At 34.5% G+C, this 23,748-nt stretch overlaps 1 protein-coding gene and 1 long non-coding RNA gene across 3 annotated transcripts in view; one reads left to right on the top strand and one right to left on the bottom strand.

Moving 5' to 3' along the window:
- The window catches only part of LOC110384476 (arylalkylamine N-acetyltransferase 1), a 61,352-nt gene extending 37,743 nt beyond the window's left edge, over positions 1 to 23,609 (top strand). For both annotated transcript variants that reach the window (XM_021345774.3, XM_021345773.3), the window contains exons 2-6: positions 8,350 to 8,471; positions 9,275 to 9,455; positions 11,408 to 11,613; positions 22,839 to 23,023; positions 23,269 to 23,609. In XM_021345774.3, coding sequence (XP_021201449.1) covers positions 8,350 to 8,471; positions 9,275 to 9,455; positions 11,408 to 11,613; positions 22,839 to 23,022 — 693 coding nt within the window. In that variant the 3' untranslated portion in view covers position 23,023; positions 23,269 to 23,609. The remainder of the gene's footprint in view (positions 1 to 8,349; positions 8,472 to 9,274; positions 9,456 to 11,407; positions 11,614 to 22,838; positions 23,024 to 23,268) is intronic.
- On the bottom strand, positions 13,717 to 14,470 carry LOC135117990 (uncharacterized). Its single transcript, XR_010277290.1, has 2 exons — positions 14,275 to 14,470; positions 13,717 to 14,019 (listed from the first exon to the last, which is right to left on the bottom strand). It is a non-coding gene; the product is annotated as an uncharacterized LOC135117990 (long non-coding RNA).
- Positions 23,610 to 23,748: the final 139 nt, after the last annotated feature.

The raw sequence follows: 23,748 nt of genomic DNA, 5'->3' as shown, positions 1-23,748 counted from the left end.
TTAAATAAGTATAAAAAAAAATATTTTGGATATGCCTATTACCTAAGTTGTGTACCTAAGAAATGAGGCGTGATTTTATTTATATTTCACATCTTTAAATTCGCGGTAATACCTTACCTATATTATACCTCATGGTTAGGGCTGCCATTTCGAATTTCGCCAAACCCGGACAAATATTTGAAAAAACCCGGACATTTGGCGTAAATCGCATTTTTTCCCCGGACGAGTCCGATTTTTTTTATTTAACAAAACAAGACCTAATTTTTAATCTAGACACACGGCAGTGTGTCCGCCAAGTTCGAGCAAAAAAAGCGACACACCGGCCGTGGGTTATATTACACGAACCATTTCGGGCCAAATTCGACCCCCCTGTAACTCAAAATCTATTTTATTTACGCATATCAAATTTCTAGTATCTGTTGAGACCCCCTCACTTATCTAAAATACAATATTTCATTAATATACCTATTGTAGGTCCTGAGATATTGACGTCAGAAAATCGCTATTTTTACTATACACTCACTGACTGACTGACTGACTCACTCATCAAAAACCTAGACCACTTCCAATGGTCGTATTGACTTGAAATTTGGCATGGAGGTAGGTCTTTATGTCAAGGTAAAGGGAAAAATCTGAAAATGGCCAAGTGTGAGTCGGTTTCATAATAATGAAGGTGTTTTATACCCCGAAGGAACTAAAACGAACTAAAATTATCTATATTTATATAATATATCTTCGAATGGTCGTACCGATCTGAAAATCGTTACAAAGGTTTGTATTTAGTCAAAGTAAAGTAAAAGTCTGAAAACGGCCAAGTGTGAGTCACTTTCGGAAATAACGAATGTGTAGCTTTGATCCACGAACATAATATATGATAACATGAACTGACTGACAGTTGGTAAATCTAGTCCATTTAGTTAATCTAGTTCATTTCTTTGTAAGAAACATAGTGCATATTAAAAAATCTGAAAGATAGTATATATGAGACATTTCTTTAACTAACTTCATCATAAGAAAAAAATTAAATAAACAACCTTACAAAAATAAATGAAATCCCACCCAAAACAAAAATGTGAAAGACTGCCAAGTTCGACAATATGGGAATGCTTCGCCTATAAAAGAAGTGAGATCTGAATAAGTACCAAGTTCCATACACAATAGTTAGTTACTTTTAATGATGTTACTTGGCAAGTTTTAATAGAAAATTAAATACTTGATTCATTGCATTTAGTAGGTTTATAACAAGGTGTGTGAAAACTTGCCAAGTAACATCATTAAAAAGTAACTATTTTTAACTGAGGTATTATATGAGGTACTTGGTACTTATTCAGATCTCACTTCTTTTATAGGCGAAGCATTCCCATATTGTCGAACTTGGCAGTCTTTCACATTTTTGTTTTGGGTGGGATATTACCATATTACTTAAATTCAATGAGGTCCTTCCTTACATGAAAAGTCAGGGCCGTCTCTAGCTCATGTAGTACCTAATATTGAAAGATTGTGACTTAATGTATTTCGAAGGTCATAATTAAGAAAGCTCATATGGAAGCTAGGAGTTACCTTCTTGATAGGTTAGACAAAAAAATGTTGAAAAATACAATCAACTGTAAAGTGAAGTGAGCGCGAAAATTTTTGAGTTTTGGGTCACCAAAGCACCTAAACTTGTATAATAAAAAAATCCGCAAAGTGAAGAAGCCGCAAGCGAAGCGAGCGCAATTTTTTGAATATTGGGATATTAAAGTAGCTAAACGTAAAAAAAAATGTGTTAAGAAAAGAAGTCGCGAGCGCGAAAATTTTGGAGTTTTGGGACACTTTGACTTCTGCATTATTAGGCGCACGGGTTATTCGCATACCCAGGCACCATAGGTTAAGATGGCCCTATGAAAAATGTCCGGGTTTTCCCCGGACACTTCTTGAAACCCCGCCCGGACGGCCCCCGGACGGCCTCCAAACGAGGACAAATCCGGGGAAACCCGGACGGATGGCAGCCCTACTCATGGTAGAACTTATGAATTTTAAGAACTTTCGGAGTAATAAAAATACATAAAAATCACTTTGATGTGCCTATCTGCATTATTACCTACTGAGAGTGACATACCTACATTATATTTTGCGATTTCCTTTTCATAAGTACTACCTATATGCTTTACCCGGTTTCACCTCTTTGCTCGATAAATGGGATACCAACAAACTGCATTAAAATATAAGTAAATAGATCTATGCTAAATCCTCACAATTTCTGCTCTACATGCAAAATTAACGCATTTCCATACTTATCGGCGCAACGTGAGCGCGTTTCGCAACGAATTGACCTTGACTTAGAAACGCATGGCGTGGCAATGACCGCGACCAAACATTAGATGTTCCGATTTGCTTGCAAGTAAGTGTAATCCACTGATAATTCCAGGTCAGGTAAGTACCAATGCAACTTTTCTAAGTTTGTATGTACTTTCTAAGTATATCTTGGACACCAATGTCTGATGAAAAGGTGAAGGAAAACATCTTAAGGAAACCTGGACTATACTCTGAAATCACCAACCCGCATTGAGCAAGCGTGGTGATTACTTCTAAATCCTTCTTCTTGTGAGAGGAGGCCTGTGCCCAGCAGTGGGACGATAAAAAGGCTGTAACAGAAGTGTAATCAACAATCGAAATTAGATGATCCAATTTGTTTGCAAGCAAATGTAATAAGCAACCGGAGTAGGTATTGGATTGATGTAGCGTGTTCAAAAATTGCGTTTACACTAGTTTTTTTGTAGAACAATGTTAAATAAGTCTAGATAAGATTTTTTAGGCTCCAAAATTCATGTTAATTTTGTATTTTTATGTAGGTAGGCTACGAAATTGCATTTTAGTAGAACAGTGGACTGTAAAATTTTAATTACTTAATTAAATTACGAAATAACAAGATTTATGGTCTTTGTGTACAAGAACGATGTAGAAATAGGTATATTTTGAATGTTAGTAAACGAGAAAAAATAACTAACTAAAAGTATTTCCTTCCGCTAAATTGCATAATTGTTTTTATCATCATTGCATTTAACAAAATAAATTAGCCACGCATCTACCGAATTAATTGTTTTTAAACATACATATTAATTGAGAAGCCTCCAATAATAATAAAAATTGTAATTGAATAAACACTTTAAACATTAAATTATATAGATCTATCAATAAATAAATAAATAAATTATTCCATAATCGTTTACCTACTATATTATGATTTTGTTATCTTTGCTCAGCTCCTAACTACTGATGAATAGTTTTATAATAAAACTCGTGGTATAAAAAATTTAAAAATGCATTAAAAACGTTTATGAGAAATGCAGCAATCCTGATTTTGTGGTAGAATATCTACCAATACGATTAAACAAAGTGAGGAGGTCAGTTACTTCATATAAAACACTAGTTCTTACCTACTCAGCTGCATCCAGTTAGACTGAAAGCCGACTCCAACATATCTGAGAAAGGATATGCAAATGATGATGGCCTACCCATACTGAGGTATAGCAAATTCTGTCACGAGCATAGATAGAAGTTTAAACATCATCATCATCCTCCTGCCCTTATCCCAATTTTATTTTGTTTTCTCCTTCCATACCTACTCTTCTATCTGCCGTTTAAACATTGTTCTTTATATTGACGCTAATACATTGCCTCCTTTCACTACAATACAATCAACAAATTCAATTAATTAAAACAACTTTGTATCTATTGTTTTTTTATACGTACATAGAACGATAATATTTTCCTGATTGTGTCGCACGATACGGAAGTGTCGGTCCATTACACATTGTTATTATTATGTGGCTAAGATTATAAACTATTTCTAAGCCACAATTTATTAACTAGTCTATCCTTTATAAGGTGTTTCAATGGGAGTGCAGGCTTATTTCCGGGGCTTGTCACTGCCGCATTTCTGGTAGATCGTGATCGAAGCTGCTTCCGCGACTATGTCAATGGTAGATCTGATATAGATAGCTAGCTTACTGTGATTTTGCGGATCTTGCCGGAACTTTGTCATCTGCCCAGCCTTTTCCCAACTGTGCTAAAGTTGGCTTACAATCTCACCGGATTCAGATGAGTGTCATGTTCAAATTGTTTTGGTATGGTAGGGAGTGAATCCTTGACTGCCACAACTAAGTAGCCAGGTTACACGAGACCTGGCAGGACCGGTCTTGGAAAAAATTATGTAGGTATATAAAATTACCCCATATAACTTATTACATACTTAAATATCCTCGTACCAATTTCCATCAAAATCGCTTAAACTGAATTCTGACCTCTGCTTCCCTTGCAAAGTTAACTTTAGCTTTAAGATATAGACTACAGATTAAAGTTGAACAGTTACAGATTAATGTACCCATAATCACGAAATAAAATTGCTTTATTCATGTAGTTGCAATTCATTAGCGTCGAAACACTATTAGCAGTAAAATACGGTCTATAAACATGCACGTTGCACAATGCAATAGGTTCAAACAATGGAATCGTTTAAGAAGATTTTTTTGTACTAAGTACTCTGAATCATCAATAGTTTACTATGATTGTGGACGAGTCAACATATCCTGAAGATACCCCGTGAAGGGGTGAAATACGCGTCGAGAGTACAGTCGATTTATTATCTCGGGGCTAAACCTAACTCTACATATTTTACCAAATTTCGTTTTTTTTATTTGCATCTGCAACAGTTTCTTACTGGGGTTTCAAAATGTTTCTTAAAACCCAACCTCTCCGTTTAGTTAAGGTAAGCGGGTGTACTAAACAGAACTACGTATAACGGGCTATTAAGGTACAAACTGTTACTAAGTGCAACAAATAATTACGCCTTTAACCCAGTAGGTATAATTACAGTTATGTTATTCCATTGTCCTGCCTACTGCCGGCTAAACGGAAAATAACTGTGATTTCAATCTAATATTACGGTACAGGTTATCTGCATAATAAGGTACTGGGGTACCTTGGTTATTATTAACCTTTATTATAATATCGATTTATCATTCAATGCTGGAGCATTTTTGCATTGATGCATTCAGCACTATTTAAGTATGTACCTCGAGGTTGTCTGCGTCATGAACGCTGTCACAACTCACCGATCCTCTCGAAATACATATAGAGAGTTGCTACCTAATTGCTGCCAGCTACCATTAGTTGCTACAATGACAATGCTATAGCAGGGTATTTTTACTCCCCTAAGTAATCCAAATCTAATCTCATTGCCCAATTTCTGCTGCAATATGGTCTTCACTTATTTGATTTCCGTACCCTTACCAAATGAGAGTTGTAGAACCTAATAACACGTCCGTCACAATATCTGATCAAGAGGTTTAAAGAATTCTTGCACTCTTTGTTCTAAAGAATTTTGCGACCCTTAGTGAGGTCAAAAGTTGCGATATGGTCTGAAGGCTGCTATTCACCTTTTTGCTACAAAATGCAGCGGACAGAAAACAAAATGGAACTTGCACAAAACATTGCGATCCATAATGAACTCCATTTCCATTTGTCGATCTCCATTTGCACGCCTCACGCATGCACAATAACTTACGCGAGGCTTATTTGACAACTGTATTAGATGAAATTTCAGTTCACTTACACAATTATTCCAATACCACCAACGGGACATCATGATCATCCTCCTGCCCTTATCCCAACTTTATTTGGGGTCGACGCGACGTATTGACTTCTTCCACACTCTTGTATCTCCCATCACTTTACAAGTGACATTCTTTCTATAGACACCCATTTAAGCCATCCATCGTTTCTTTGGTCATCCCCTTCAATGAGACATTATATCGTTACTATAATCTGTTGTTATTATCCTGTACAAGCCTATTACATGATCGGATATAACTATCAATGCGACGAAATACATCCGTTCACGAAATGCTAATTGCTATTAATACTTTAATTGCTACAACAAGGTTGCTACAGATGATTTTTAGCTGTCTATTTCATGTCTAGAAGTTAAACGGGGTTACCTATTTGGGATAAGTTATGAATAGCAAATTAAAAACGTGTTAATGCGTTGTGTGATGTGTTAACAAATGATTGTTGCGTTATATACTTAAGTAGTTCTATGATGTTTGAAAGAAATACAATACTACATATGAACCTATTTGGTTCCCTTTAAAGAAATATTCCATCTATCATCTTATTGTCATTATTGTGAGGGCAGTATTCTTCTTGGACTGTTTTCGATTTGTACGGGATCGGCGCAATCTGTTTTGCAGCTTCGATTGCTCCGACCACTGTCGTACTGAAATTCACTTTCTAAATTCCCTTATGCCAATAGATCTCTACAGCGCTTAATAATAAAAAATTCTACCCTAAAAACGAATCTCTTGTCCTGCAAAGATATCGATGTATTTATGATATGTAGATATTATGTATTAGAATGACCTACCTCGGAACATTAATAAATTGCAACAATGCGTTTACAGTCGTTTATCGTGACAGTGGTCGGAATTAACTATTAATTCACAAACAAATGCATTTAAATCAATCCTTTACTAACCATAATATTGTACAGGTACGCAGGTACTTATTTTGCTAATAGTTCACCTTAATAGCATAAAGGTGCACACATACTGAGATATTTTTTATTTCTTTATTCACCTTATAAACTTATAATTGCATTTCCATCCTTTTTATCGTCCCACTGCTGGGCACAGGCTTCCTCTCACATGGAGAAGGATTGAGCGTTAATAATTGCATTTCCTATTTTTTGAATATATCGACATTTGTTATGACTCAGGAGACTACTGAACAGATTAAAAAGAGTACAAAGACAGTCCTAGGACTTGAGAAATCACACAAAGTACTTTTCGCCGGTTGCTGGAAGTTCTTCAGAGTTCTTTAGAAGCATGGGTGAAAGAAACCGTATTGCACCTAACGTATAAAATACTGCTTTATAGTAACATTTATGCCACTATGACCGCAGCTTAGTTCAGCTGCACAAAGGTTTAACATAATTTTATTACGTCTAACTAAGGCGACACAGCCGGATACAATACGCTATGCAAAAGGCTGATATAATTAGTTCACAAGAATAAATATTCCTAGTCATAAAACTACACGGTTAAGCCATCTAGGTTTAATCTTCTCTTATCTTTTTAAATAAGTTTACAAAATATGCTAAACTTGCATATTGGTTCATCTTTCCAGTTTTTCTATTCTTATGCAAAACCCTCTCTTTATGGTTTTTAGAATTTTCATTTAAGCACTTTGACACTAAATATAGGATTTTCCGCCCGATTTTCCCAAGCAGATCGTACCGGCCGGTGTCCAGCAATTGACAACCACCGATTCGAACGATGAAACGTAAAACCGACGACAGGCTTTTTTTTGTCGCCCGTAAAAAAATCGATTAGAAATTCCGATGGTGTGAAAGCACTGTAAAGCATTCAATTCCGTTGTTTGAAATAGCACAACAATACCAACAAGATAAAGTTATCTAAATAATTTATGAAACCAACGCCAGAATGCTTTGAAACCACGCTTATTTGTTAAGAGATATTTCGGTCCAGCACGTTGCTTTACGCAATAAATAGATATATTTCGGTGGTGCATAAAGCAGTGCAACTAAATATTTCAGTGTATTAAAGCTTTTGCCATTCCTAACATTGGCAGTTTACCAAAACACGTGTAGAGTATATGGGTATTTCACTGCAGAATTTTGTATGAAAATAAATGTGTGTTTGATGATGCTGTTTACAATCTCAGTTCCAAGCACATATAATAGATTTTTCCTTTAAGATAGTTAGTCTAGTTAGATATTCCTTTTTATCAGGCTACTAAGGTCTTTAATAATACAATGCAAATTATGAAAAATAAGTAGGTATAAATAGGTATTTTTTTTTAATCCTGAAAGTATTATTTTAAAAACATTTTTTTCTAAAAAATGTTATATACCTAGTACCTTAACAATGAATTTGTAGATCGTAATTTATTATAATGTACAGATTGTACGTACTCGGCGCCCTGCAAGGCTTTCGCAACAAAACGGTCGCATTTAAACGATTTATCTATTTAATCTAGACTCCACACCTTGACATTCCTTGGTGTGCCTACAGCTTTATAAAACAAAGTCGTAAATAAAACAATTGGTATTTATATTAAGACTGAATTCATTACTCCTTAATGACATCGTAGGGTGGATCCTAAGGCACTAATTTACACACCATTTTTTCTTAGTTTAATAAATAAGATACAAATGCCTCTCTAGTTTATTGTTATGGCAAAAGATTAAATACCTATTGGAGATTGAAGAGAGATAATTGCTATAATTATACCAAACTATGAAGTAATTTCTGTAGAAAATAAATACTCATGATTGTTTTCCCTTTCTAGCTTGCTGACAAACTTCCAGAGCAAGTGGCAGAGCGAGGCATTCAGAAGAAGATCGAACCCGCATACCACATCCAGACAATCAGTCCTAAGGATAAGGAGCGTACCCTTGAGTTCCTCAGAAGGTAAGAAAGAACTGTAGAAAATAAAAAATACAGAAAGGTACCAGATTCATTAAAGGAGGTAATTGTCAACAACAATATCAATCAATAATCAAAAAGAGTTAAAGTTTCTAAGAAAGAATCAATTAAAATTAAGTGAACAAATAGACGGATGATTGATGCAATAAAAACAGTAACAACTTAATCTTGTAAAAACAACAAGTACTCAGAGATTATCAGATTAATAAGTCGTATTTTTAAATAATTTTGCATCAGATTCTACATTGCTGTTATATCATTTTTAATCGTATGTTTGTCTATGTAGTAGTGACTTCAAAACGAGTTTTTTTCTATCAGAAAACCTGTCAATAGTTTATAATAATAAATCTACCGTTCCATCTTCAGACTGGACTTTGTCCAATCTAAATAAAGCAACACCATCGTTATAAACTGCATCTGTAGACTTAATAAATGTCATTGAAATGTCATCAAATTAAACTATGAACTGCCGCTCATTACACTATTTCATAAGAGGCTCTTTATAAATCTACAACGATATATTGAAAGAATATAGGCGTTAGGCGGTATTCAGTCGAATCGTGACATGTCAATTAAACGAAAATCAGAAACTACAAAATTAACCATTGTTAGTTTTACCTACTCCCCAAGTATAACCCAATTAGTTGAGTATTGATTCACTTGTTCAACTGTATCTGGTGAGGCTGGAAGCCAACATAGTCAGTTATTAAAAGCTAGGCTGATGATGATGATGGTATTGTACTGAATTGAAAGTCACAATCAGAATCTAAACTACAGAAATCTTACAGATTCTTCTTCCGCGATGAGCCGATGAACGTAGCGGTGAAGCTCATAGAGTCTCCAACCAGTCGGTGTCATGAACTAGAAGAGTATGCAGCCAGCTCGCTAGACCAAGGAGTATCAGTGGCCGCTGTCGATGACAATGGAGAATTCGTCGGAGTTATCATAAACGCACTTGTTCACAGAACGGTAAGATTGTTTGACTTTGAAAGAGATTGTACGAATTTTAGTATGTTGTTATGTAATTTTAGTAAGCAGATCCAATTCTTGTTCCTCGAAGTACAATAGCAATATGTATTTTTAATGTTTCCATGGTGTACAGCACTCTCGTCAAATATCTTTGCCACTCCGAAGCTGGTAACAGACTTAAAGATCAAAATCAAACCGCAATAACACGCATGTAGGTATTCATGCCTTCTCAGAAAGCAGTGGATACGGGTTGCTGAAGATCGAGCAAAGTGGCGAAACTTGAGGCTTTTGTCCAGAAGTATATATCTTTCGGTTGACACAACCTTCCCATATACTAAAGTGCCAACATTTCATATTTTTATTAAATAACGGGCTTGATTGATGTTACGATTAATCTGTTTCACAAGACTTATGGAGCAGCGTTCTTATTTTTTATTTGATGTCATATTGTCGTCTGCACACTGCATATTAACGAGGACTTGAGTATTGAGGACCAGACCGTGCCCATGCCTTAATTTATCCTCATTGTACGATTATGGTTCGAATAATATCATGACGTTCGTGATACATTTTTAATTAGTGCAGGTGTTCCATCGTTTGTATGCTACCTTGTCAATGTTACCATTTCTGAAGGAAACGTTACCTCCGCTTTGATTTGTAGGCAATATGTAGCTGGATTAAAGAATTATGATTTCATGACGTACACTCCTTCTGTTGTTATGAAGCTCCTAATTTACATAACGTTTCAAACTTTTTCTATGGTTTTTTCCTGTAAATCCTGGTCTGATAGGTAAATACTGAAAGAAATAAATATTGCTATGACTGTGTAAATAAAAGGTTCAACTTCCATTTGCCTACTTTAGAAAATAAATAAATTCAATAACAAAGTTTGTTATTTGTTTGAAATGTTACAAAACTTTTGCATCATGTTTCGTTGACGAAGGCGAACACAATGAAAGCTTACTTTCAAGGAAATCCGCTTAACAAAGTATTTCAATAATAAATTAATGTTACAAACTTGCCCGTTGTTTTTGTTTGTTAACATTTTATGGCACATTGATAGATGAGTACCATGTGCTTTTGTTTTCTTAATCTAACAAAGCAAGTCCTGAGAAAAATATTCTTAATGGTGGCTTTCGTGTTAATAAGGTTTATCTCAGTTTATAAATGAAATATTATTTTATCTGAAAATTTTTAAATTCGTGAATGTTTTTGCGCTCTGATGCAGTTATGCAGCAAAAAAACCAACATTTGAATTAAATTATTTACCTCTCAATTCATGTTCCCAAGAAAATAAATCTTCTTGTTTCGAGGAATGATCTAGATTCCATCTAAATGCCAATTAATACCGACCCAAGGGCGAAAACGAAAGGGTTTCGCTTGACAGGCAAGCACGATCTAATGATTGGGATATTTAAATAAGATTCAAATAGTCTCAGTGACATCGGTATCACGAAAAAATGCGGAAACTATCCTTTCACTTTAACCTTTGCCTACAAAGCCAATGACAGATATTTGCATAGGGCGATTAATCAGCAATATCATGAGTATGATCGAAGCTATCATTATGAATGTTAGATTTACACTGTAATGTACCAACAGATATGTTAATACTTAGTTACTAAGCCAAACTTCATGATCATATCAACTTCTCTCAAGAAAAACATCCAAGTACGAATCGCACTTTGTAAAAGAAGGCATCAGTACAATAATTATAATCTATGAAACGGCCAAAAATCACGTTTGCTCCTATACAATTGGAGGCTATATGTATAATCTAAAATTTTCAAATTTTATTCAATTAAAAGGTTCATAAGGCCTGGTGGCAGACGGACGGAGTAACTGACGGACAGTGTCTTAGTAATAGGGTCCCATTTTTCCTTTGAACATTTCGGTTTTCACTGGCATATTTTCTTAGCTATACTAAATTTAAATTTCACCTTTTACAACAGGACGAAGAAGAACCAGACAAAGTAGAGAGTTGCCCAAACGAGAAGTTCAGGCGCATCCTTCGAGTCCTCCAGCATTTGAACGATGAAGCCCGCATTTGGGAGAAGGTTCCAGAATCCTGCAAGTCTATGTTAGAAGTGAGGATCGCGTCCACACACTCTGAGTGGCGAGGGCGACGGATTATGAAGGTCTTGGCTGAGGAGTCAGAGTGAGTAGAACTGTTTTTTTTTTTAATAATACGTAGTTAAGGAGAGATTGGATTAGGGAGACGATGTAACTTGTCACCCAAAAGGGTAAGCATGTAACTTTCGCGTAAACGATTTTTCAATTAAATATTTTGTATTTCTTTTGTTATTTATGCTCTGTGGTCAGGAATTCTAGCTACCTGCATAAAAAAAACTTGGTATTTCTCCAATCAAACATTAGGTACATTATTTCACTTAAAGGTCAAATAAATAGTTGAATATGTCAACTTTTTCACACGTCAATTCTAATTTTTATGAATTGCAAAAAAATACTACCATTTTGTGCATCGGTCCCGTTACAACGTCACGAGCTTATGAACTTTTAAAACTAGGTGTAGTCTAATTGACATTTAGATTTAGACCGATGACTATCTTTAAATATATAACAAAAAATGTGCATTATTTGTAGCCCACGCTGATATGCACTAAACTACCTGCTTTAATGTTGAATAAATAAACATTTAATTATCTAACGAGTAAATAAAATGCTTTTTTTATCAGAACATGAAATAAGTTGCGGTAACAAATTAGGAGATAATATTCAGTTACATACGTAATAATCATGAAAAATATTTTAATTTATGGAAATAGATTTAGTTTAATAATTGATGTGAGCCGTGAGAAAATTCTGCTCATATTTTTTTTGGACATTAAGTTTCTGAAAACGAAAATACCTACATTCCTTCTTTTTTCCAATTTCAGTTTAAAATACACCGCGGCTTTTTCAGGTTAAAAATCTCGATTCTGCTAAAGATGTAAAAATTTCGAAACTTATATCTTCCACTACATCATGTGATATTCTAAGCAAAGTATTCTTCTCTTTTAAAAACCAATGGAATTTCAGAAAATCAAAGTAAATCTTATCTGTTCTTGACAGACATAAGCTCAAAACTTTAGTTAACACAAACCAATGGAGTCGACAAAATGTGTCACCGAAATTATTAGCTTCCCAACTTCGAGAGCTCTAGAACTTTGCGTCTGACAAGTTCTTACTTATCGTTAGAACTTTGTTTCTGACATGCGCGAGTTGAACATTGAATGACAGCTTTCAAACATAAATAGAAGATAATTTGGAAATTGAAACTAGAGAAAAAATACGGTGATAATGTTTAAATCTAGGATAAATCAGGTTTATGTTATTTGATTACACATAAAGGTTTATTATTGCAATGGACTTAATAAAAGAAGGACAGAAAAACGTGGCATTTTGAAAGAAAAACAAAATGTATTGAGCAAAACAACCAAAGCAATTTTAGTAGGGGAGAGCGGGGCTGAAAGTGCCGATTTTGACAAATCCTTTTAAGATTCGGATAAAACAAGTACTATGTCTGAAAGTAGTGGTTCATCTTAAGCCAAATTTAATCTATTTTACGAATTTAACTTCAGATTTTGCACATTTTTAATAGTTTTTATGAAAATGCGATTTTTTTATACGGAGGCGGCAAGGCACTACCAACCCCAGTCTGGGGCAAGTTGTGCCGTAGCTGAGGTCGGTTGTGCCGTTGATAATGCTGGGAGTTTTATATGAATGAAAATTAATTAGGGAATTAAAACACATCAGTTTTATAATAATATATTTATTCGTTATATTTTTTAATATAAATCAACAGTTTTTAAAGTTTAATTGTATAATACTAAGTATTATAATAAAAAAAAAACAAGGAAGCTTCTTATGTAATTATTCATACATAAAAACGTATTTTTAATCAATAGTTTGTACTTATTTTTATGCGAATGAGATCAATTATTAATATGTTCCAAAATTATTAACTTTTTAATCAGTTTCGAGTCTTTTTAAGAAATATACCAAAACTAGTTACTCTCCAGGTGATTGATCAGAATAACAATTAGGACATACAAATGCTTGGTTTTCTTCATCTTCAATACATTGCAAATGGGCCCAATTCTTCATTCTCTGCATTCAATCCATTGTTCTCCAGGGGCAGAGTTAGAATAGGCATCACAACAAATGATACAGAACCATTCTTGTTCGTCATCAGAACTGTCGTCATCTTGCAATACTCTTCTCTTAGCGGGGTCTAGTCGGCTTTTTTGTTTGTTTACCCTTTCCCTTGCATTTTCCCGTCCCTTTTCCCTTAACCTTCTTTTTATTTTCGCTTTCTTTTTTCTTCTTTTTACTAGCCTGTTCTTCTGCTAAAGCATTTTTCTCTGGAGTGTCCGTAGGAACAGCTGTCTTTCTTTTACGTGCTTTAGTATGTCCAATTAGTCGGGGAGGTGCTTTAGGTCTTATTAGCTCTGGTGAGAAAACTGCTGCATTTTTATCTCCTGTGTTATTATCAACTGATTGAGGAGGCTGGAAACTGCATATTTTCTTTCTTTCATAATTGTTCGCGTAAATATAAACAGTACTGAAACAATATAGGTTGGTTAGGGGTTGGTTGTGCCGCGGCACAAGCAGCCCCACATGAACGGCACATTTTACCCCGTTTATGATAGTGTGATATTTTGTCTCACATATAAAAATCACTGTACACAAAGCATTAAAATTACACTGCATAACAAACTAGGATAAATAACAAACATTTTACAAAAACTCACATATTAAAAGCACGAAAAATGCTAGCTTGAGACCAAAAAGTATTGAAACGAAAATATTTACTTACGTGGCGCTGGAGGACCCTCACATGCAGTACGACTCGGTCCGCGTCGCTGACGCAACTAAAATGGCAGCCGCGTGTGCGCGACTGTTAGGCCTTACGCGACACAATACGATCGTATATCTATCTCTTTCTGTTTTTGAGATATTCGCGTCGGCACAATTTACCCCCGGCACTTTCAGCCCCGCTCTCCCCTACTTGCTTACATATATTTTCTAAGTAATAATTAATTAAGTAACGGTTATTAATAGCTTTATGTAAAGTTAAGTAGATGATTTTGACTACATTTACATTGTAAAAAGCCTTTTTTACATGATAATTTTAATGTGATCGTTAACCCGTCGCGTCGTACTGTTTTTTTACAGTTTTATTATGTATTGCAAAGCCTTGACCAGATTTTATTGTTTTGCTAATTAAAATTATATAAGGTGCTAATAACAATGCATTTTGAAATACATAATTTAATATTTTATTCTTGTGTGTACAGTAATATTTCATTTTTAGAAATTCAGAAAATACATTCGTCGTTTGTTTAGACATAAGTATAGGTACGTATTGAAATTAACGGACTTATAAAGAAAAAATCGCAACATTAACTACTTATTCGCTCCATTCTAAGTCACATTATTTATTTCTACAACCTTAAAATGTCATTGACCACGTTTGCTGACGAAAATGTGCATTTTACCATATTTTTACGTCAAGTCAAGGAAGTTCGAAGTCTGACTGAAATAAATAAATTAAGAATAAAGCTGAAGAATTTGTTACTATTGAATACGACTTAAAAATATTTCAGTGCAATACTATACAGGAATGAGTTTTATTCAGTGCGCAAACTTTGTCATACATAGCCCATTCTGTGGAATTCAAAACTGATTAGTCCACGTTTTCCTTCCCAATGTCAAATCTATACAATATATCGACTCTCGTACCTTTATAAAATGCTCCTTTATTTTCAAACATCCAAATGACGTTAATAGATTAAAAAATAATGCCGCATAGTAACAGCATCAATTTGTTCCAGATCTATCTTACAAAAATAGACTAAAAATTGTTAAAATTATTGTAATAACCTCAATTTTGTTTTTATGATATTCTGTTGTGTTGAATTGAGCGTGCTTCACAAAAAATGCATACGTTTAGTAATCTTAGATTAACATCTAGAAGAACTAGTTCCATTCCAGTCTCATGTCTGACTCAAGGTCTGCCCGTCAAAAATGTAATATTAATTGTTTAAGATTATTCATACAAAGCTAAGTACCTTAAGTATTCTTAAAGAACTATGAAACAGAGCTTTTAGGTACGTAGGCGGATTTTTTTCGCGAGTAGCAAAAACCAAGCGTAAACGCGCGACAGATTTCAAAGGGCCAAAATCTGTCGCAGGCCAAAAAGTGTTGCAGCTTACCTATTAAGTTATTATGAATCATACCACCGTCTGCTGACCTATTGTTTTTCAAACTACTCGTTTATATTTATAGTATAAAAAAATATAGACATCTTATATAACTAACAACCATAAAAGACCATTGATTAAATACTTTTTGATTAATTCTAGCAATAAAATAACGATGATTCAAACTGCAATCTCAATAACACATCATTCTAAGAAAAAAGCTTAAAGGATATTATGCGGCTATTTCCAATCATTACATAGGTATTATTGGTCAATCACAATCATAATAAAACGAGATGTTAGTCATGCCAGAAATAGAACAAATAAATAGCAGATTTCAATAGACTGACAATCATTAATATTTCAATTTAAATGCATATTAGGCACCTATAAAACCCCCCTAAGACTGCAAACTTTTAATCGACCGGTCTCGATCAGCATAGAAATCAGATCAGGTAGGTACGTATATGGTACTTTACAATGATCATCTAAGCTAAGGGCTGACTATGAAGTTTGGTGGGTTTCACTATTACCTTCAAATTACTTATTATGTGTGTGTACGAAAATTAACTATCTTCTGACAATCCACGAGGGTCCTTCTATCAAACATCTATCAGGAAATTGTCCATATAGAACTTCCAGAATATCATAGAACAAAAAATTCCGTAGCCAGAATCAGCTTGTCATATCTAAAAAATGTGTCGCAGACGATGAATGCCATTATAATTACGAATACAAAGAATCTATCTGTCACAGCCACATCAGTTGTAATAGGGCTGTTATGAAGACGTTATATAATAGCAGTCACAAGTAATAATTGCGTAATTTTAGCAAATTATTATTACGTAAATGAAGACGTCTTGACGCATTGTCACTGAATTATAATGACTTATCCGTTTTCGTAAAGCTTGTACCTACATACAAATTCGATATTTATTTATTCATTGCTCTGTGCTCCTTATCAATGAAAGTGCAGGAAATAGTTTTCACAAACGATTTTGTTATCAACCTCAAAATACCTATAGGATTTGTATGAAATCTAGAATGTATAAAATCTTAGTAACGCCTGGTATTATTATTAGGATAGGAGGAGGATGGAATCAGAGAATTTCGACAAACTGCCAGAGTATTTGTGAATAAACGCGGAGTATAAAAACTCGGACACAGCGTGACTCCTGTTTTATTTAATAAAGATTGATGCATAAATAACCAGCCGACATATATATCGATTTAATAGATGAATTAAGTGGCTTGCAGCGTTAAAAAAGTAATAACATTCTATTTAATCAGTTACGGCCCTAACCTCTATCAACGATACTTACTGCACGCAGAAAAGGATGCAGGAATTGAATAATATCTAAATTTTCTAAAAGATACCTAAATATCTACTCCAAAAATATTAAGCAAAATAAATAAGATAATTTTCTCCATGATGTGGCTACAACTTTATAAGTTTCAGTTTCGTGATTTAAAAAGTGTATAGACAAAGAAATCTTTAATTTAAATATTCATTCATCATACAAATCGATAGAGCAATCCAAATGTACCTTATAACTTATTTGAAACACCGCCCTTACGTTAATTATCTATCTAAATATATAAAACTCAAAGGTGACTGACTGACTGACATAGTGATCTATCAACGCACAGCTGAAACCACTGGACGGATCGGGCTGAAATTTGGCATGCAGGTAGATGTTATGACGTAGGCATCCGCTAAGAAAGGATTTTGATCAATTCTCCCCCCAAGGGGATAAAATAGGGGATGAAAGTTTGTATGAAACTTGCCCACGCAGACGAAGTTGCGGGCAACAGCTAGTTCGTTATATTTCCGGTACGTACTTATCGACAAATAATATTTTTCAGAAAATTTTAGAGCAAATATACCTCAATAAATAGTGATTTATTAAACATATTTGTAAAACATAAATCAAACATACTCTAACAATTTATTTCTTAGAGTTCAAGGTTTACAAGCAAAGCCACGTGGACGTTTTGGTTAGTCATCGATTAACAGTTATTAATAATTTTAACTATTGGCTAGAGTACATTTAATTCCTTCCGGCACTAACCATTTACTTATGCGCAAAAATGTAGTTTATTATCATAAGCGTGTCCATGAATATCTATACTAGCATAGTAAAGAGCGAACATTATTTTCTTTGTTTGTAGCCAAAAGGCTCCGAAACTGCTGAATCGATTTGAAACTGTTGGAAAGTACGGTCCCAGTACGGGCAGTAATTCCTTCACTTTAATTCACTAAATTAAATCACGGGACGCGGGTGAAACCACGAAAATACCGCTAGTAAGTAATATGTATGTAGTTGAAACTTTATACAAGTTTTAAATATACAAGTTTATACAAGTGTAAAGATAATGTTGCGTAGACTAGTTGCTAGCCACACATTATGTTGTTTGTGAAATGCCGTTAGTTGCAAAAAGCTCCATTAAAGTTAAAGCTTAATTAAATCTATTGCTATCACTTCACTTTTGACTCGTTGATAAAGGAAGAGTCAGCAATAGATTTAAAGAAGTTTTAACTTTAATGGAGCTTTGTGCAACTGACGGATAGTCTATCTGACTGCGTTTAAAGCTTTGTAAGCACTTTTAAATTAGTCCTGAAATAAAAAAAGTCTTGCAAAACTAAGTTTTTATAACAAAAGAAAAACGGTGTTTTTGATCATTTTTCCCGCGGGCTTTTTTAACACTGCAATCAATCATGTACCTAGTTGTTAATGTACACAGATAATTCAAGTCTAAGATATAATTTGTTTATCAATATAGGAAGTGTAAAATAAAGCGTTCACTGATATAGAAGGTTAATCAATAAATCAGGTTCTATATGGCAATCTCGTAGTTTGTAATGGTTTCGATTAGTTACATTAATGCACCTGTTCACACGTACCAGGTGCGAACGAATTAATGTTTGGAATAATGCATAAAATTAACAAATTACTTTTTTAACATAAGTTGAAGTTATACTAATTCAGACTTTACACCTAGGAATTCTCCCCAATGATCGACAGAAGGTGCCTTAAACCTAAGATAAATACAATTCACTCACATTCACATCTCACGATGAAAATTCTGAAAACCATGTAAAAAAACAGATTCCGTTTTACTATATACTGAATACCGAGAAAATCAGTATATTATGATCCGGGAACTACGCTACTAATTTAATTTCACAGTGGTATGCGTATTGGTATAATCCGACAATTTTTAATGGAACAACATTAATTATTATTTATTGCACTTCAAATAGCTGAAGGAAATCATAAAACAAAATAGTGCACCTTAACAAAATAATATCTATTTGAAATCAGTCATCCTTCACAAATAAAACATGACATTAAGCTTATTAATACCGGTATGTAAATGTATCCTAGTAAATACTAAATAATCACAAACTAGATGAATTCAGTCCCCGAGGCAAATTCAATAATAACAGACAAAATCCTACAATTTAATTAAGACAAAATATTCGTTTACATACTTGATTCAGACAGAATTAAGTTATTAATTACAGACCCATATATGTAGGTACCTAATTATGATGTAATTTTACCGAGTACAAGTCGTACAAGTTTGTAATGACAGGGAATATACACACAGGGACAAGATATATAGATATTAAATTACAGTTAGCAACTCAGAGTAATGCCAAAACCTATGACGATAGTGGAATGGCGAAAATGGCCGGAAAGCACGAATGCACCGACACGAAGTAAACGTCAGTTTTATAGCTATTTATTAAATTCTTGTTAACAATTGTATTCAGAAAAAAAGTCGTTTAGGTTATTAGTGAACTTAAGTCTTGACTACGTATCTCAACCTTATAGCAATCTAATCTAAAGGTAATAAAATATGATCTTCGTTAAATCATCATCATGCTCGTGCAATTAATTGTTCTTAGCTGAGTCAATACATTGGTACATTTATTGGACATAAAATATTTATGTCGACTTACCACATTTATTTAACGTAGAATATTTATGTCTTTATAATGTGTTAAGTTAATCGATTGCCATAAAATAACTCTACCTTTGTTTTATGTATTGTTATAAAATACATAAATGGACACGTGTTATTCAGTAAGTATATAAATATGTAGTTCCTTGTATTAAACGTATTGTCAACAGTTCTACGCGTTCATTGCGCAAATTGTTACGGCATCACAAGGACTGAGTCGTCACGAGACCGTCTCATTTGTTGACTAACATGCTATTGTACCTACTTTCTGATGCAGTACAGCCAAGTACCCAGTAATGAATGGCATCTAAAGTATTGGCATAGTTAATGTAATTACCTAAAACATTTATTTCATAAACTAGCTGATCCCGTGAACTTCGTATCGTTCAAAATCAACTCAATCGGCCCAGCCGTTCTCGAGTTTTAATCAGACTAATGCTACTGCTCCACCTGCGTCTTAACGCGTTAAATTTTGGCATTACGCAGATGTGGCCAACGTTTTAATGTCAATTTATACTAATGGCAATATAAATAGCATTAAACGTTAAGCGATAACTCGGGTGTCGGTTTTTTGGACGCATCAAAGGGTTTTAGTGCGTAGCTTATAGCGCTAAGTGATATTGGCTACATTAATGCCATCTCATTGCACGCATGCAAGGACGAGTGTAGATACTTTGTTTAAGTTGTAACTGCATTTTACGAGCACGATAATGGAATGGTCAAATGAGAAAGCTTTAGTTTTTAGAATTATTTTGTGTGTCTGAGTTTAATCTCTTTAATGTATGTTAACGCGTTACTTCATGAGGGATTAACTCTTTGCGTAAGTGTAGCCAACACGCATTTTTAATGCTATAAGTAACGTGTAGTTGGCCATTGACATTAACGTTAACGCTAACGCAGATGGAGCAGGAGCATAACGAACAACGATTCATTTTTATTTAATCGATAGATAGATAGGTATCTACAAGCCAAACCACCACGTGATTTGGAACGAAAGCGCAATCAAATGAAAACACCTACTAACGGCCCATCAAAGAAGCTAGACATTTCAATATTATCTTAACTGGAACAAGTAGTACCTAAGCTATAAATATCTGAGCTAAACATGCATGTTTGTTGACAGAGCAATTGAAATAAATAGGACGCTTAAAATGATTGCGTTGTAATAGTCCCTCACAGTGTTTATAAACACAACAGTTAACAAGCTTGCTTAAACGATATACCGCGTATACCTATTTATTAATAGCATTTTCACACTAGCGGATTTTCCGCTCGGTTTTTCAGAGAGGGAAAACGCTCTGATGACTACCGGTTCAAGGGATGATACGTGAAACCGCGCGATAGTTTTTAGGGTTCCGTAGCCAAAATGGCAAAAACGGAACCCTTATAGTTTCGTCATGTCCGTCTGTCCGTCTGTCCGTCTGTCCGTCTGTCCGTCTGTCCGTCTGTCACAGCCGATTTACTCGGAAACTATAAGTACTACAGTGATGAAATTTGATGGGAATATGTGTTGTATGAACCGCTACAAAAATATGACACTAAATAGTAAAAAAAAGAATTGGGGGTGGGGCCCCCCATACATGTAACTGAGGGATGAAATTTTTTTTCGATGTACATACCCGTGTGGGTATCAATGGAAAGGTCTTTTAAAATGATATAAAGTTTTCTAAAAAACATTTTTCTTAAAGTGAACGGTTTTTGAGATATCAGCTCTCAAAGTCGTAAAAAGTATGTCCCCCCCCCTCTATTTTTATAACTACGGGGTATAAAATTCTAAAAAAAATAGAGGTGATGCATGCTAATTAACTCTTTCAACGATTTTTGGTTTGATCAAAGTATCTCTTATAGTTTTTGAGATAGGTTGATTTAACTGTAATTTTTTTGCTAATTTTTGCTCTGGTACGGAACCCTTCGTGCGCGAGTCCGACTCGCACTTGGCCGGTTTTTTTATATCGTGCGTAAAAAATACTGAGAGGAAAATCCGCTGGTGTAACGGCCCTGAAAATAATGAAATCTGAAACCATAAATGAACCTAGGATTTTATCAATTAAACCTATGTCTAAAAGTTCCCAATGAATAAAAATATTTTTTTAAATCTCAGTATTTTTAGTACCTACATCGGAAAATGGAAGACTGGTTTAGATTTTGTAGCGATATGAGTACAATGTTTTGGTCCCATGAACAAACCACGCGTGCCATAATTGTGATATAATAATATTCTATTGTAAATAGTTCACAAGGAAACCGTCCCTACTAGCATGTCAAATCGCGAATAGGTCGCGATACTTAGACGTAATTACGTGTAAGATTGCTTCCTTGACTTTGTGATTAAAAAATATTTTGTCGTGTTCGCTTCTACCAGGAAAAGACTAGCCAATCTAATATGTCACAAAAGCTAAACTATAGTACGAAGTTCTTTGTACAAATTGGCTATTATTATAATTTTATGAAAAAAATATTTAAATAGGCTTATTTACGTAATTCTTATTACATGTTACATAAAACCGGCCAAGTGCGAGTCGGACTCGTGCACGAAGGGTTCCGTAAATTACAGTTAAATCAACCTATCTCAAAAACTATAAGAGATACTTTGATCAAACCAAAAATCGTTGAAAGAGTTAATTAGCATGCATCACCTCTATTTTTTTTAGAATTTTATACCCCGTAGTTATAAAAATAGAGGGGGGGGGACATACTTTTTACGACTTTGAGAGCTGATATCTCAAAAACCGTTCACTTTAAGAAAAATGTTTTTTAGAAAACTTTATATCATTTTAAAAGACCTTTCCATTGATACCCCACACGGGTATGTACATCGAAAAAAAAAATTTCATCCCTCAGTTACATGTATGGGGGGCCCCACCCCCAATTCTTTTTTTTACTATTTAGTGTCATATTTTTGTAGCGGTTCATACAACACATATTCCCATCAAATTTCATCACTGTAGTACTTATAGTTTCCGAGTGAATCGGCTGTGACAGACGGACAGACGGACAGACGGACAGACGGACATGACGAAACTATAAGGGTTCCGTTTTTGCCATTTTGGCTACGGAACCCTAAAAAGTTGTATTACGATTTTTTCCACATAAAATCATAGCCGAATTGATAACCGAGTGCGTTGACCTATCAATCACGTGATACAATTAGCCCCTAGTTACAATGGACCCCGAACGCTCTTCAATTGTTCCTTAAATGTTCCAGACGCATCGCTAAACAAAATGGCGCTGGCGCCATTCGCATGGACACAACTTCGGCTTTCTCGGCCCGCGCGGCTGAAAGACTTGGATACAAGAGCGTTTACTCCATCTTGTACGCGGATATTCCTGACGGCCCGCAGCCCGAAGCCCCGCACTTCGAAGCTAGCGTCTACATCAAAGATTTGTAAGGTAAGGAACTATTTTTCTTCAGGTTATAGATACCAAGTTGAGCACCCCCATGAGCAAGGAATCATCCTCAACAAAGCAAAGTTAACACAATGTATTTTCTTCAGAATTAACCCTAACCTTAGGTTTCATGTCGGAAGCCATATTTCTAATTGTTTTTTTTTACTTGAGCTTTACTACGTTATGTTTACATTATATTCAAAGCTTCATATATTAATTTCCTTTAATACATTTTTTTTTCTTTTCAGACTCTGCAAGAAGAAAATTCACATCGTCAATATTTAATATACTATGGTGTCGAGATCAATTAGATAAAAACTACTTATTCACCTTACTATGCTCGATTTTACTCAAACACAAAAATTGTAGCAGTAGTTAAAGGTAGTATGTGTATGAAAATAATAAAATTATATAATGACATGTATAATTTGTACCTGGTAAGTTTAAGGCTCATGAAAATGTGTTGTTTTGTACTTTGACGCGTTTTTAGAATGATCATAGATCGATGGAAAATAATGTATCGATGAGGCAGGGTATGTAATTGCTTTGCTGTTTGAAAATATAAGAGAAACTGCACATGGATTGTAACAGATTAGAACACAAATAATGATTTGTAAAGATTAATTAATATTGTGAAAATCTTAACATCTTAAACACCATGATACAAAATTGTAACAGTAGACTTGTGAAGCATTAATTTAATTCAATTTATAAGAATCTTTTGTCTT

The sequence above is a fragment of the Helicoverpa armigera genome, chromosome 16 (assembly GCF_030705265.1).
Source record: "Helicoverpa armigera isolate CAAS_96S chromosome 16, ASM3070526v1, whole genome shotgun sequence".
NCBI classification, from domain to species: domain Eukaryota; kingdom Metazoa; phylum Arthropoda; class Insecta; order Lepidoptera; family Noctuidae; genus Helicoverpa; species Helicoverpa armigera.
This window is presented reverse-complemented; position numbering and strand designations above follow the sequence as displayed.